Source organism: Lampetra planeri, chromosome 37 (genome assembly GCF_965212315.1).
Source record: "Lampetra planeri chromosome 37, kcLamPlan1.2.h2, whole genome shotgun sequence".
Lineage (NCBI taxonomy): Eukaryota > Metazoa > Chordata > Hyperoartia > Petromyzontiformes > Petromyzontidae > Lampetra > Lampetra planeri.
The window spans coordinates 9,182,610-9,199,737 of record NC_136143.1 but is presented as its reverse complement, the minus strand read 5'-3'; the positions used below and the strand labels follow the sequence as shown (position 1 = coordinate 9,199,737).

The 17,128-nt window shown below is 49.0% G+C and overlaps 1 protein-coding gene across 1 annotated transcript in view; it reads left to right on the top strand.

The window, feature by feature from the left end:
* The window catches only part of LOC144731036 (ubiquitin carboxyl-terminal hydrolase 32-like), an 80,765-nt gene that overhangs the window by 46,869 nt on the left and 16,768 nt on the right, over positions 1-17,128 (top strand). Inside the window, 12 exon segments of the mRNA XM_078612015.1 lie at positions 667-807; positions 1,638-1,755; positions 2,553-2,707; positions 4,295-4,376; positions 10,059-10,136; positions 10,644-10,782; positions 11,652-11,757; positions 12,076-12,249; positions 13,008-13,182; positions 14,180-14,331; positions 15,492-15,621; positions 16,033-16,277. Of these exon segments, the coding sequence (XP_078468141.1) occupies positions 667-807; positions 1,638-1,755; positions 2,553-2,707; positions 4,295-4,376; positions 10,059-10,136; positions 10,644-10,782; positions 11,652-11,757; positions 12,076-12,249; positions 13,008-13,182; positions 14,180-14,331; positions 15,492-15,621; positions 16,033-16,277 (1,695 nt within the window).

The window sequence follows — 17,128 nt, the reverse complement described above, 5'->3', positions numbered from 1 at the left end:
AGCGGTACTCGTTTTATTGATCCTAGAGAGATGATAAGCTGAGTTGTTCTTGATTGTCATTCTGAGTAATTAAAATCCGTCCCACTTGACTGGATTTCATTGTCGGTTGTACTTGTGCCTTTGGAGTGTCCGGAAACACATTCCTGCGGAGGGAGCTGGTAGGAACGTTGGGTTGCTCAGTCAATGGCCTGCAGGGTCAACGGCGGCGTGGTGTATTCCGCAAATATGCCCGACTGTGAGGGCGGGCACAACCCGGCGTGATTAGGTTAAACGTTGAGTTTTATAAGGGCACCACGGGGTGACCAGCCCCTCGCCACCCAGCCCCACCCCTCCCACCCCCCACACAGCCCCACCCTCCCCACCAGCCCCTCCCCACCCTCCCCACCCAGCCCCTCCCCACCCTGCCCTCCCCACCCAGCCCCACCCTCTCCACCCAGTCCCTCCCCACCTTCCCCTCCCCACCCAGCCCCTCCCTGCCACCCAGCCCCTCCCTGCACGACGGACACAATAATCCCCTGTGGGCTGGTGTAACCAGGATGTTCCTACCAGTATAACAATACAAAAAGTGTGGTACTTTTCCGACAAGTGTCCGCCAAGTACCTTGAGCCGCGTGATGCGAAATTGTCGCCTTTCATGATCGCTTCTCATGATCTCTTCTCCCTTCAGGTGCCCACGCTGACGGCAGAGGGCGGCAGGTTGAAGTGCAGCCCTCCACTCATGTGGGGCCAGGATTATGAGATTGTGCCAGACCCAGTGTGGCGTTCCCTCTCTCACTGGTATGGCTACAACATCGTGCTGCCCCGAACGGTGATTTTTTTTCTTTCTCTCTTTCGCTTGGAACATTTGCACCGGTCGCGCGCATCTCACAGCACAGGGCCTCTACGCATTCCAGTTTTCTGGACCGAGCTGAGTATTTTCAGAACTGCCTCTTGCGTTAGAAAACTAAGGGGACCGCGTAAGGCTGCCGCATGGCCGGAAGTCTGTGTCATCTAGCCAGGAAGTAACACTTTGCAGACTGGTGGACGTGAACTTTGAGCAATTTAACGTGGAACAAGTGAGCCCCATGCAGAGCATTGGTCGGGAGAATAGGCAGAGTGGACGATGAATAAAGAGGGCCGGGGCTTCATTCACGACCAAAAGGGAGACAAAACAGCATCAGCCAATGGGCATTCCCGGATCATTGCCTTCAAGCAGCATTTACAAGCAGCAATCCTGTAACTCGTTTAACATTTGGGAGTCCTACTCTTTTTGGGCCATCTCGAAGCCCCATGCTTACTCCAGGGTGACTTGTACTCGTTTAACCAACCCCAGGGAGAGATGATAATGTTCGGCTGAGTCAACCCAGGAATGGATTAGAACTCGCACATATCCCACTATGAGGAGATGAGCGTTGGTCTGGCAGGTGTCGGTGTGGATGTTTATGTAACTGTTTGGGCCTAGACGGTGATGGAGAAGTGGGAGGGGTGAGGAGGAGGAAGAGGAGGGTGGTTAATAATGAATTAAGTGGATGTGTTGACCTGGCAGGTGATGTGGGGGGTTTAAGTAACTGTTTTGGCCTAGACTGTGATGAGGGGAGAGGGGTAGGAGGAGGGGGGGGTGATTAATAATTAAATAAGTGGATGTGTTGTTCCTGGCAGGTGATCCCCCAGGTGAACGGACGTCCCCTGGAGCTGGAGCTCTACCCCGTGTGCATTTACCTGCTGAGGCACCAGCAGCCACCAACATCCGCGCGGCCCATCCACAACAGCATGTTCGGTATAGCGTCCACGCCTTTCGCACACCGCGCAGCCTCACCCGCTCGGCACGCGGCCGTACGTACGTAGCGCGTGTACGTTGAACTTGTTTTCGCACCGGACGGAGCCAACCGCGCTCGTCGGAGGTGCGGCCGGGAAGGACCAAAAGTTAAATATAAGAAGCAGTTCTAAGGAAATGAGTGTTCAATTTAGAATACCCACGCAACGCGCTTACACATTTACCTCTAATTGCATACACACTTACACACAGGCTACCTTACTGTGTGTGCACCCGTCACCCACCACGTGCGTGTTCATCAGCGCTGATTAATTGTAAATGCCAAAATGTTGTTGGATCTCTCTTTCTGCCTGTGTAGTTCTGCTGATTTAAATGGCTAGGGTAAGACGAGAGAAAAATATCGCGAGTAAAAAAAAAAATCACAGAATAAATATTATGACCATTAACAAAAAATTGCAATAATGCTCAAAATGACAATACTTTGGAACACGTTCAAATATCGGAACAATAGTTATATCACACGTCAACATCGAACACATTACTTGTATAATTGTCAATCAACGACTCTATATGAGAACCCACAATTTAATTTCACCGGAATTGCGCGATGGATGGACGCATGTGATTGCGTCGTGCATATTTGTAAGGCATACGTTACCGGATATTGGCTTCGCCCCATGCGACTGACATCTCAATGGGGGGGACCGCCTGCCTTCACCTGCCTTTCCCACTTAACGGTGGAGGCCTTCTGCTTGACAGCGGCTCGTTATTGTTGTCGTTTGCTGCTGCTGCTGCTGCAGGTGGCGTAGCTTCGGCGCCGGCGCCTCCGAAGCGCTACCTGGCCTACACGGCGTGCTTCAGCACCATGCTGAGCGTGCGTCAAATCCACGAGTTCCTGGCGCAGAGGCTGCGCCTTCGGCAGGAGGACCTGCGCCTCTGGCTGATCAAGGACGAGGTGAGGAGCGAGGTCCCTCGGTGCCGCACGCCTGCAGTCGTGCCTACAAATAGATGGTCATAGTAATAATAATAATGGTGCGCGCAACTCAGGATTGCCTGTGGCGAGACTTTGGAGGGCGTGGCATGTTCCGGATAAAGGAAGCGCGCAGAAAATGTTAAACTGAAGTGCAATGTGAACGCCTTTATCGGCAGCGGGTACGTTAACAAATACAGTCAGCTCCTGATTATCCGGAGTATTGTTTGCAAGTACTGGTGGCCCAGGTAATAAATTAGGCCACGCAGGTGTGTTTATCGTTGGTGAAGGGAGGGTCCGCGGCAGGTCTAAATGGCACTCTCCGTTGATGTTTGCTGTGGCTGAGAATCAAATTCAGAATCGTGTAATGATCACCGGGGCACCACTCCCCAGGAAAGCCTCGCTGAGTTTCAGTTGAAGATCTTTCAGAAGGGATCCTGCATTGGGATGTATGGCGTGTGGAAGCAAACCCGGAGGAGCTGTGGGACAGAAAAAAACACGTAGGAGAAGATAGCACTTAAAGCTCCACATGGGTAGATTCAGTGCACAGATAATCGAATAACACTGACTCAGTCTGTCGATTGAAACCATTACTATACTCCTACTATCTCTTGACCACTCGGCAACCCCACTCCGACAACAACGTGTGTGCGTGCGCTGGCGGTCACTCATCCGGTACTTAACCCGGTTCAATCGAGTTTCGCATCAGAGATCCGAGAAGAACAGGTGCATTCAGGTCGTAGACCTGTAATCTGTAATCCAGCTTTGTCGGCAGGGTTTGGGTTTTTCTGCCGCGACCACTGTCGTCATGTACACCAACACGTAGAGATCCGCTGGGCCGCCGAAGGTATCAGCTAGAGGTGACATTGCAGGGAGTTCGCAACGAACCATCTGTGTGGAGCTCCATTTGATTCGTATCCCCTTCATAAGTGTGCGTGGGTACATTTCAAGTACCCTGGTTCCTTCCGCATTGCAAAGTACTCGAACAAAGTTGCTGGTTAAACGTCCCAAAAAAGTACCGCTCCTACAAAAAGAGTCTTGACGCCCGGGCGAGGCTTTTCTGTATGTATACAGATGGGGGTGCATTTGTCATTGCATAGGTCCCACACAGCCTGGGACACACACACACTGAAGCCTCAGCACAAGGCACACCCCCCAATATACGTGGGGAGGAATTCCGGGGGAGTGGATGGTTGAAGCTGTTCGTCACAAGCCCAGGCATATCGTTGTGGCCGCCACTGTTACTGTATACATTAATATTCTTTCATTTCCATTTTTAGAATGCGGTGAATTGATGGCGAAAACAAATGGATGGGTCGAACAGTTTTATATTGTGAGCTACTAGGCAGGCAAAGAAGCCTTTGTGGACATCTGTGACAAAGAGCTTCATAGCTCATCGGATTTCTCCAGGATAAATAAAGATTCTGAAGTACATTGAAAAGGATATAAATTATAATAAAAGGTCACATTGACTACTGTCTACCTCCTTCCCCCAGAGCCTGATATTTGGTGTTGAAGAATCAAGTTCATAATTGTGTTTTTGATGAAGGTTTTTCACTTTATTCTTATCAGAACAACCTGACTCTTCTGGACGATGATGAGCAAACAATAAAGAGTCTGAGGATTGAAGATAACCAACAGATCCTGATCGAAGGTACGGATGCTGCAACACCCATCATGTACATGAGGAGCCACGTGAAAGTTGCGCTGTTGTAAAGACCTGACGGTGCTGGGTGTAATCGCTGACAAAACGCTCCGCAAAACAGTTACCGAAAAACTAAATCAATTGGCCTATTGTCCCACGTGACAGTTTGATTTCGTTGGCTGCCGGGTGATGGTTGGGTTATTATTTTAAAACATTTACATTATACCTCCATGATCTGACCCAATCGTGAGTTACATGTACAGCCCTTTTGCCAGTCTACTGTTGGATGAGGGTCCGTCCAGTCCATGTGCGTCCTGGGGCATTGCCTGAGTGTAACTTCACCAAGCCGGTCGGTGAGGGTTGATGAAACCGTGAAGCACAGAAGACGTGGGAGCTTAGAAGTACTGTACGGCAATGTATTTTTCCGCACTGCCCGCTATGCAGAGGTCGCAAACGGATTTTGATTCCTTACCCGTACCCATAGCCGGCCGCACCAGGGTCGCAAATGGGTACCCGTACCCTACCCGATACCCGCCTACCCGTACCCAGCCGGGTATCAGGTAGGGTACGGGTATCGGGTACCCGATTGCGACCTCTGCCGCTATGTAGCCTCCAAGGCCGATGAGAGCCTGAGTTGTGCACGATGGTCTCCCACCCAAGCCCTATTCAGGCCCAATCCTGCTTAGCTTCTGAGATCTGATAAGATCGGTCACATTCCCGGTGATTGGGTTGTAGATTTTTTAAACACATTTATGCGGTGCCCTTTCCTATTGTCTCAACTGTTTTCTGAGCGGGAGTCGCCGCCGTCAAAGACGAATAGGCAGGGCTCATTCTAGTATCTACCATATTCACGTCCTACTCAATCTATTCGCTTAAACTGATTATCTGTTCGATTATGCTCGTTGATCTGTCGGTCAACACGTTTTCATTTTGCGGTGGAAGCAAGTTTTTTCAGTTTGCTCAGAGTAACGCCTCTTTCAGAGTGATAAAAGTGCATTTGCACCACTGCAATCGGTTCTTTTTTTTAGTAGCTGTGAAATATTTTGGACCACCGCCCGCATTTGCGCCATGCTGGCCGGCCACCTTGCGCCATCGCACCTCTGTTGGAGACAGCGATTATTAGGCTTTGGCAGATGAGCCCTGTAAATCAGATTAATCAATCATTGGCTAAAAATAGCAAATGCTAGGCCATCCAAAGGTGACCAAGTATATAATGGTTCTGTCATGGGACCTTAAAGAAAGTGGTCTCTGTTGTAGGCCACTCTGTTTCAAAGACAATGCATATATTATCAGAGCATGTTTTTGTTTGCATGTTCAGCACAAGTACTGTGTGGTTAATGCAGACTTGATTCCTTGCAAAAGGTTTCTATTTGGTGTTTGCCAGAAAGGGTAAAACCTACATCATTAGACCTCCTTTGCCAGTACCAAAATATAATAATAGGGTTTTTCCCCCTTTTTTCTGGCAACAAAACTGAAATCTTTTGTTGCCAGAAAAAAGGGGAAAAACCCTATTATAGGGTAAAACCTCTTCTTATTTTTCATATAACGGTTCTGTGGACGCCTTCCCTGTGTATTAACACTGCACGTTTCATTCGCACGCCACAGTTATTAATTTCAACACTGCACAATTGACTTGACCTTTTAGTAATAGATTTTGAAGAGTGATTACTGCGTTGAAAGGGCATGTTATTGATTTGCTCGAAACCAGCCAATGTTCAATTTAAATTGGACGGTCTTGCCCAACGAATGGCATGCCTTTTCATATATCCGGTGTTTAGTTTTCAATTTGGAATTCCTACAGTGCAATACAATTGGGATTTACAAAGCCGCCTAGATGATAGGTTCGTCCCATCACGGCACACCAGTCAGTCATTATGCACGACATTTGAACGCTGAGAGTTGATTGAATGACGTTTTATTCGTTCAAACTGTGCGCGGTCATCATATCGTGATACTCGCTCATCAATTGTTTGTGTGCGTGCGATTGTGAGTTTTGGCCTCGGGGTGACCTCTTCGCGTGAACAAGCCGGCCTGTGTTTGTGATTCGTTCGACTTTGCAACGAAATGTGTGCACTCAAACATGCAAAGGCACAGACCAGAGACAACACGCCTCGTGTCAATTACCATTGTAATCGTGTAATTCATAATGAATATGAATTGCAATGTGATTTTAATTTCAGTTTAACATTAGATTTGTAATTGCAACGGTAAATTGGCCCTAGGGTCTAACACGTACCAGCGGATGCGTGCATTAGGCCACATGCTCTTCACACCCATCCGAAGACAAAGACCCCCCCTACATTATCTTAACAGACTGTTGGGGAAAGTTGCTATTAGCGAGCACCTATGAAGGTGCTCGCTAACAGCAACGAGGGGGTGGGTGGCCAACACCACGCCTGGCCGCCTTTGTCTCCTGAGTTGCAATGGTTACACACTGCACCGGATACTCATTTGAGGCTGAGTCGACCTAGAGGAGGCCGATGAACGGTTCAGATAATTGGTGTTGGCTGTGAGCAGGACTTGAACACGGGTCGCCAGGTTCAGAGCGCAGCGTGCTAACCACGACACTACCGCTCATCCACACACATTCTAACACACACACATACTAATTGCAGTTTTAAAAAAATTTCTTCATTAGAAAAAAATAAATTTTATAGTATTGTATTGCCAATCTTACAAAAATCGGTCTAGATATGGGCATTGGTATTGGCAAGCTGTAGTAAGTTTCATAGCGATTATTTTGCCATTATTTATCGTGTGAAGTGTTCTCCATTTGGCTGGCAGGCGTACCATTTCCTGGACGTAGCAAATATGAAGCCTATCACGTACAAGGGTGCTCTGCAACCGCTGTGGCCCCGTAATTTGGAATTGATCAACAGACACACGGGCATTGAAATAAGATAATGAGTCAACACAATGACACACAGACGTCAACGTAAAGTAATTAAATACGCACACCGACACACAGACATTGAAATAAAACAACAGACACACAGTTACATTAAATAATTAACAGACAAGCACATAGACACACATACATCAGCATAATGCAATTAAATAGACACAGGCGTTGATATAAACACAGGAGACAGACACAGATATCAAAATAAAACCATGAACGAGAAAAACAGATGGCCACCCAATTAAAGACAAGAGTCAAAGATCCCCCATATAGCCTTAGCAGACGGTTGGGGCAAGTGTTGTTAGTAAGGACCTATAAAAGGCCGGAATGGCACGCGAGCGGGTGGGTGGCCAACACCATGCCCGGCCGCCTTTGTTTCCCTCGTGGCGATGATTACACACCGCATCAGGTACTCATTTGAGGCTGAGCCAACCTAGGGTAGGCCCCTACTACTCCCCGCTCACGCACAGACAGACGGACACATGTATTGCACTGACGGACACACATAAACACACACAACCCCCCCCCCCCCCTTAGTTAATTGGCTGAGCTGGGTGTCCCGGCGATTAACACGGTTCGCTACGTAATGCGCGAAAGAAGTTCAACATACGTACATTAAACCCGGCCTTCACACGCATCGATCGAGGGGAGAGAGCAACACACGAGGTTGTGGAAATTCCACATTTCCATAACGGGACCTAGTCCGACCGTGGCGAAGTATCGCTTGAGAAAGAGACGCGTTCCACACGGGCACACATCATCAGCACCCACGATCAATTCACTGCTGGATGGAAGGGCTGAAAGCGATTGTTCTTTTTTTTTCGGTGTGCCGCGAAATTCGAGCAAACTCGACGAGGGCACCGTCGAATGACAAAGATTGTTGCGTGGCGCTGACGTACAGCCCGATGTTAAGCCCCCGTTAGCCGAGGGCCTCCCAACGCTGTGCGGGTCATGGAGGTGGGATATCTGACCTTACTTCAGGGGCGCCGAGGTGGCTGGATGTCAACTACCTCGCCCCGGTTTACAGGAGGGTCGTGGTTTCGAGTTTGCATGTTCTCCCTGTGGTCGCGTGGATTGCACTCCGGGTCCTCCGGTTTTCACCTCCACATTTGTTGAACAAGCGTTTTAGAGTAATTGGCTGCTATACATTTCCACATGATGAGCCGCTTCCTTGAGCTATCATTTGTGGCTATGTCGCTTGTGAAAAAGAGCTATATAGCTTACCTGGTAAAATAAAAATTGAATAGATTTCACCACGCTGAGCAGTGTGGGTTGGTGAAGTTGGGGAACACTGCCTATTAACAGGTGTTCATAATAATAATGCAGTTTGACAGTATTTCACGGCCATAGATAACCGTAGCTCCGAGGCGCGGAGGCAAGCTCTGTCACTCGAAAGCCAGCCGAAAGAGATGGGAGGCCTTGTAAGTGTCTCTTAAAAATTAGACCTGTTTCATGTGCGGTAATGGCCATCCCAGCAATATCCAGACGCAAGCCTACTTAGACTTGGAAATGTGAATTCACTGTGAAAGGAATTGTTAAATATTGGCACGTGTCAAAATATCCACAGGGTTTTCCAACCTCCTGTGCACTCAGACGCAGTGCATTAAAATGCTTGTTATCAAAAGAAAGCTTTTAGTAACAAGTTAATTGCTTATAAACAGATTCCATTAGTGTGCAACCTTGGCGTGAGATGTGTGTGCTCACGATAAATGTTGATGATATTGAACAAGCCGTAAGTGATGGCGTCGCTTTACAGCTCAGTTGTGTCACAAATTATCGATTGGCGTATTAATGCAACTTTCTAAAGCCTTTGTGGTTCCTGTGCATATCAATCAAATTAACGCACATGTCGGTATTTAGAGGTTAACTTCAATTGTATTATTACTTTAACAGTGCCACGTCTCTCTCTCTGCTCAAATTAATAATGGGGCAGCAATCATCTTTGTTCAAAGTCCATGCTCATCATGAACATTCTACCTTGTGGCAGGAGCCGTTGGCTCAAATTTTGGCTAACCACTATTGACTTCTCACACATGGAACTCATTTAATAATTGACCTTGGACAGATGATAAAATGTGTTGAACTACAGCAGAGGTTGAAACTCCTGACGTTCGGCTTGTGAATTGAGCATTCTAACTGCAGCACCAGCCATGTACCGAATATGTATTTAAATAATTTAGAGGTTTATCCGTAGCCATAGTTTTTTTTTTATTATATTGTTTGTAAAACAAGTTCTTGGGGAAGCTGGCATGGTGTAATGGTTAAAGTGTGGGTGTTGTGGTGATGGGTAGGGTCGGTGGGTTCAAGTGTGGGTGTTGTGGCGATGGGTAGGGTCGGTGGGTTCAAGTGTGGGTGTTGTGGCGATGGGTAGGGTCGGTGGGTTCAAGTGTGGGTGTTCCCACCGTTTCCAAGATATCTGGCCAGTGGAAAAAGTATCGGCCCAACTCATCTCTTAGATGGGAGGTCCCAAGAGCTCCCTCTAGTGGAGGCTCTTCTGCCACCAGTGGTGTGGAGCAAATCATTGCAGGGCTGCACCTTTACTTCTTGGGTGTTTCTGATTGACACGAAGTAGCTTTTGGATCCAATTGTAACGAATGCAAAATATTTTACGTTCACGGTTTAATCGTTAAGTGGAAATCTATTTTGAGATGGCTCGTATTTTGACGAATTAAAAATGTTGTGAAAATAACGTGCGGGTGTTTTTCTACCGTTATTATTCTTTGCGCTTGTCAGCGCAGTTCCTCGGTCGTTCGTGTTCCCATCACTTTGTTGCTGGTTTGTTCCTGCAGTGAGGAACAAAGACATGAGCTGGCCCGAAGAGATGTCCTCGTTGGCGAACCGCAAAAGCCTGGAGCGGAGCAAGCTAGGTGCCCTGAACAACATTTTTAAAGACAAGACTGATATTTTGAAATTTTCAATTGTTATTCTGCTGCAATTGCAGTGCAAATGTATTTTGTGAAGGAATCGGTGCTGTGACGGCATTGGCACAAGTGCGGAGTTCTGTATTGCTACTTGAAGGATATGAATCCACGCCCGAGGGTTTCTGTGCTCACAACTGTTTATATGTTTAACATGATTTGGTAGTTTCATGCAAACGGAAGTACTATAGAAGATGTGACATCTGGACATTTTGTTGAAACATTAATGGGGATTGACAAAAGGTTTCCGAAACTGATGTTTCCATTTGGCATTATAAAGACACTGCTTATTACTATGACAAAATAGCTGCCCCCATTTAAGTGCTTGGTAAAGTAAAGGATTTTTAAAAATGATCTTGTATAGGACATCAAAACTTTATTTTAATTTATTCCGGGAATTTTGATTGCTGTGGGAGAGTTGTGAGTTATGGATGTGTGTGTGTGTGTTTGTTACAGTTCCCACAGAAAAAGGAGCGACCGGGCTGAGCAATCTGGGCAACACTTGCTTCATGAACTCGAGCATCCAGTGTGTGAGCAACACGCGGCAGCTCACGCAGTACTTTCTGTCTGGGATGCACCTCTACGAGCTCAACCGGTAACTATACGCCCAGCCACTCTCCCAGCTCACAGCCACCAATCGTACAATAGGCCCAGCCACTACTCAACAGCTCACAGCCACCAATCGTACAACGCGCCCAGCCACGACTCACCAACTTACACACACAGCCACCAATCGTACAATAGGCCCAGCCACTACTCACCAACTTACACACACAGCTGCCAATCGTACAATACGCCCAGCCACTACTCACCAACTTACACACACAGCCACCAATCGTACAACGCGCCCAGCCACGACTCACCAACTTACACACACAGCCACCAATCGTACAATAGGCCCAGCCACTACTCACCAACTTGCACACACAGCTGCTAATCGTACAATATGCCCAGCCACGACTCACCAACTTGCACACACAGCTGCCAATCGTACAATAGGCCCAGCCACTACTCACCAACTTACACACACAGCTACCAATCGTACAATAGGCCCAGCCACTACTCACCAACTTGCACACACAGCCACCAATCGTACAATATGCCCAGCCACTACTCACCAACTTACACACACAGCTACTAATCGTACAATAGGCCCAGCCACTACTCACCAACTTACACACACAGCTACCAATCGTACAATATGCCCAGCCACTACTCAATCTAACGCGCACACACACAGACGCATTCACACAATACATGCAACCACTATGCAACTAACACACAGACACATTCACACACAGCTTCCATGAATACACTACAAGTACGCCCAGCCACTGCTCAACTCATGCACACACACACACACACGTGGACACATGCACGCACACACACACACAGTCACTACTGCTCAACTGTTGATGTCACGCAGTATAAACCTGCCTGCTGTCGTCACACTTCTCTCCACAGCACGAACCCGCTGGGCATGAAGGGCCACATGGCCAAGTGCTATGGGGATCTCATCAACGAGCTGTGGAGTGGCACCCAGAAGAACGTGGCACCGCTCAAGCTGCGAGTGAGGATGCGCGGCCGCATTGCACACCCACGGCTACGGCCCATGCGTTGAATAGCAGTGGACTATGACAAAAAAATCGCCCTGGCGGTTCGCCCCATCTCATCAGATCTCAGAAGCTTAAAATAATGGGATAACCCTTGGCTAGTATTTGAATGGGTGATCACCTTGCACAGTAATGGGTGAGCAACCTGCGAGCCACACGGCCACCTCCTGCGTGTGGTTTGTCTGCGATGTCAAGTTTATATACGTACGTAGAACTTATTTCACACCGTACGTAGCCAAACCGTGCTTGATCGAGGTTTGGATTGCAACCCGCAGTGGACCATCGGGAAGTACGCCCCTCGCTTCAACGGCTTCCAGCAGCAGGACTCTCAGGAGCTGCTCGCCTTCCTGCTGGACGGCCTGCACGAAGACCTGAACCGCGTGCACGACAAACCCTACGTGGAGCTCAAGGACAGCGACGGACGCCCCGACCACGAGGTCGCCACAGAGGTGAGTGCGCCGTGACGCCCATTGGCCCACCACCCCCGCCGCTGCCGATACAAATTGTACGGTTTGTGGAATCGTGTTTTTGGAAAAAAAGGTGTAGATCGGAGACATTCTCACGTGCGCGCGTAAGGGAAGGGAGTTTTTCGACGGATGGAAGCTTGGAAAGAGGCCAAGAGACGGAAAGAGATACAGTAGATGCTGCTTGACGACCTGAAGTAAGGCGGGCTGATGCAGAGGAAAGAAAGGAGTTGGCATTATGCTTTGCTGTTCAAATGGAGTCACACAACGCTGAGAGATAGTCATAAGCAGAGGAAATGTGGACAGTCTTGTGCCTGGACTTGCCAGGGAATCAGCAGTATGGATAGGCAAATGGAGGTAATTGCAGACGATTAGTCCAGCCCTTGCAATGCTGCCATGGCATATCGGATAGCACACTGGACTTGCAATCCAGAGGTAGAGTTCGCCAGTTTGATCTCATGGCGTGGGCAGTTGAAACGGTGGCAAATTTTCTCAAATCACTCGGCCCCTGTCCACCCAGCAGTATAAATGGTTACACCACAGTTCGTCGATTGGCAGGTCCCACGTGGTGTGAAAGAGTAGGCCAAATACCCTCTGAAGTTCGCTCGAGTGGAGAGGCCCCTTCTACCAGCAGTGGTGTGAAGCAAGTTAAATGCAGGGCTGCATCTTCACACGTTACCCGCCTACCCGAAACCCCCTTCGCACTTAAAACTTGTGACCAATTCATTGCCCCTGCATCGCAGGCCTGGGAGAACCACCTTCTGAGGAACAAGTCCATCGTTGTCGACCTCTTTCACGGGCAACTCAAGTCCCAGGTTCGCTGCAAGATGTGCGACCACGTCAGTGTGCGGTTCGACCCCTTCAACTTCCTGTCGCTGCCATTGCCCATGGACAGCTCCATGCACGTGGAGATCACGGGTAAACGTGGGACTGAGACGTGCGCACGAACACATCACACACATCACACACATAGCAAAAACAAAGATCCCCTGTATAGCCTGAACAGACTGTAGGAGCAAGTGCTGTTAGCGAGCACCTATGGAGGCCGGCACGGCACACGAGGGGGTGGGTGGCTAGAACCACGCCCGGCCCCAGTGGTGATGTTTACACACTGCACCAGGTACTCAATTTGAGGCTGAGTCCACCTAGGGGAGGCCTGGGACCAGTTCAGATAATTGACACTGGTGTTGGTTCGTAAGCGGGAATCTAACTCCACTTGCAGTGAGATTAGGAAGTTAATGAAAACCTTGAAATGTCATGCGCTCACAACTGTTTGTGTGATAAACTGTTTGTGTGTTGAACACTTTTTCGTATTATACTGGTCCATTGCTAACAGTAGAACGTCAGAATATTTTAGAGTCATTGTGTTATGAAGAAGGGCCAATGCTCAAATTGTCACCTGTTATATATATATTCACTTAAGGCCACAGTGTTATTGACGATCATGCAGAGTTTTTTTATTGCGTTTGGCGAGGAGCATAGGAGTACAAAACAATAATGGACCTTGCCGCACTGTCCACTGCTGCCCACTCCTATGTGGCCCCAGCATTCGATAACATTTTGTATGAGCACTTCTCAAAGGCTACTAAGCTTCCGTGATCTGGTGAGATCGTGCGCATTCCGGGTGAAGGGGTCGCAGGAGTCCCCAACGCAGTTGTAACTTTGCCGACCCCGTGCCCCATACTGGTCATCTTTTTAAAAAGAGCATCGTATCTCATCGGATGCCTCCTGCAGTCGAAACAAAAATTCAGCTTCGGATTCTGTTAGCCTCGTGGAAACCTCTTCACCACCGGCACAAGGCCGGTACACGAGCGGTGAGCAGGCTCCAACCAACTTGCGCGCTCGTCGTGAGCGGGAAGCCCGTTTGACGCGTGTGCTTTTGCGGATTGCCGGCCGGCGGGTTGCCCTGCCGTAGTGATCCGCCTGGACGGTTCGGTGCCGGTGAGGTACGGGCTGCGCCTGGGCGTCGAGGACAAGTACAGCGGCCTGAAGCAGCAGCTGAGCGAGCTGTCCAGCCTGCAGCCCCAGCAGATCCTGCTGGCCGAGGTCTTCTCCTCCAACATCAGGGTGAGCCTCACAGGATGGGGCGATGGAGGCATTGTTAGCATCCTCGTCGTCATGATCATTATCGTCGTCACCATCATCAGTGTCACCGTCATCACCGTCATCATTCTGATCGGCTTGGTCCTCAGGCGCGCATGCCTGTAATCCAGCACTTCGGAGGCGAGGGATGGTGGAACGCATCATTTCGTGCAACTCCCTACTCATGGGTATCGAAGTCGCCATCTCCTGGCTTGCCCATGGTATGATGGTATTATACAAGAAGTGGATTTGTGTCCATCTTTACTCCATCTGTACTGGGATTGAGTGTGTTACCCCCCTTGCCCGTACTCTGGCTTCCTCCTGTTGTGTACGAATGCTCATTCATGGAGTTGGCCAAATATCCCAAAATAGCACAACATAATCATAGGACTCACAGAGCTTGGGCTGGAGCCGTCGCTGGTTCTGGTTCCCTTCTGACTTGTCTGTGGTTGCCTACGCCTCCGTGCGAAATCTGTGCACGTCACAAATTCTAGAGCGTTTTCAGACGCAATTTTCATGATTGATGCTAAATATAAAAAGAACACATTGATATTATTATCGCTGTAAGCCGTTGTGCGTTGTTATCGTCATCGGCAGGCGTAGCAAACTCAGCAATTGTCATTGTCATCATCGTCGTCAACAGAGCATCATCACCCTCATCGTCGTCAGGTCATCATGATCCATCGTATGCCATCATCGTCATCGTCATCACTGTGAGTGTTATCATCATTGTCATCTTCCATTATTAACTGAGCATTATCATGATCCATTTGTAACGTTTTCAGCGCATACAAATAATAACAAAAGTACGAACAACGTATAAGTAAAAAATGACACAAGTCAGATGTGTAAATATATATCTGGGCTTCATATTCGGCCGACAGACACGGGATTTTTGTAGCATTTTATTTAGCATTTTTTTGATGATGCCGGGGGGAAGAGTGTTAATGGTGTGGTCCACCAAAGGTTCTATTTTGGTCCTCAGTAAGGAAATAGTCCCTCCCCCCCCCGCCACCTCTTCTGTGCATCAAAAACCATGGTGAAACTATGGAGTCCCACTTACCTCTTGGCTCAACACGTTGCGTCACCGGGCTATTGTGTGCAAACACCGGGGCGGACTATTGACTTTCGTTTTGTTTGGCCAGAACTTTCCGGACGACAATCAGAAGGTGAGGTCCGGTGCCACCAGCTACCTGTGCGCGTTCGAGATACCGGTGCTATCCGGGGACCCTGCTTCCACGTCGCCCACCGACACGCACTCCACACCCATCGGAGGTCAGTTCGTTGCTTCTTGCAGTCTGTGTCTCTGATAATGTATGCACTGTCCTTGAAGTTGATTGGTCCACACCCGAGACAGCTTTCCTTAGAGCCTAGTCTCACATGGTGTTGGACCAGATTACGCCAAAAGGCACACTCAATCAACTTCAAGGACAGTGCATACATTATCAGAGTTATGTTTTTTGTTTGCATTACGACTGCAGGTATTGTGGTCTATGCAAACATGACTCCTTGTAAAAAAAGGTGTCAGTTTTGTTGCCAGATAAAAGGGTAAAAAAAAAATTATCATATTTTTTCTTCTGGCAAATGAGGTTCCAATGGTGTAAAAAATACCCCAGGTGTGTCATCAACCATGCCCACAACCGACTTGCGCGTGAACTGTGTCCCCCGCCTGCGCGACCCTCCCAGAGGAGCGAGCCGCGAGCGACGCGCTAGCACCCGCGGACGTGGGCTGCCTGCGCAAGGCAAAGAGCGACAGCTGCATGCCCAGCAGCAGCAGCAGCAGCGGCTGCTCCCCTGCCGGAGGTGCGGGCGGAGTGGCCAAGAGCGCCTCCAACGGGCTCACCAACGGACACCTGGCGCAGTCCTGTCGTCCGGAGCAACTGGGCGGCGTGCAGCCCTCCGGATACGCCATCGCCGTGCACCGCAAGATGGTACCCGTTCGCGGCGCTCGCTCGCACGGCTCGCTCTCCGTTGTCCGCGGGCTGGTTATCCTTTCCCGCGGATTGACCGTCCTGGCCCCCGCGCCTCTCGCACGCACGGAACGAGGCACCAGGCGCTGTGTATGCGGCAGAATGGAAGCGCGTGGAGAAAGAAAATCCGGGCAGGCCGACAACCACCCAGTCATGGGACTTTTGGCTGAGAAGATGAAGGAAATGAATGATGGGGCGTGATCAACCTTAGCTCAGGATTTGCGTGTGCGTGCAGCCTTCCGATTGCGAGCCAAGCGCTCTAAGCACAGTGCCGCTCAGCGGGATTGTTTTTAAACGCCCGTGTCACAGTAAAAGGCTTGAGTGTCTCTATAAGAGCTGTGCTTTTAATGCAATGACAGCTGAGGCATTCGTTGGCCAATGTCGACAGCTATTCGGGGTACAGTACTTTATGTTATTGTCATTGCAGAATTTTGTAAACATTTGCTTAAAAATCCTGTTTTTGATTATCATCTTATTCACAAAACCTGTTTTATATGGGGAACAGCCGATCTGACGTTGTTTTCTTCACGTGGTGAAGAGGAGTAGGAGGCGCGCCGCGGTGGCTAGGAGATGTTAACTACCTCACCTGCTATACAGGAGGTCGTGGGTTCGATCCCGGGCCCTGACACCTGTATTTTTAGAGTTTGCATGTCTCTCTCCCCGTGGTCGTGCGTTTTTTTTCTCCAGGTCCTCCAGTTTTTACTTCCACATTTAGAAACATGCGGTTCAAGTATTTTTTTGCTAAAAAATTTATCCACGTGATGATAAGCCTCTTCGTTGAGCTATCGCTTGTGGTTAGGTCGCTGCAGTAA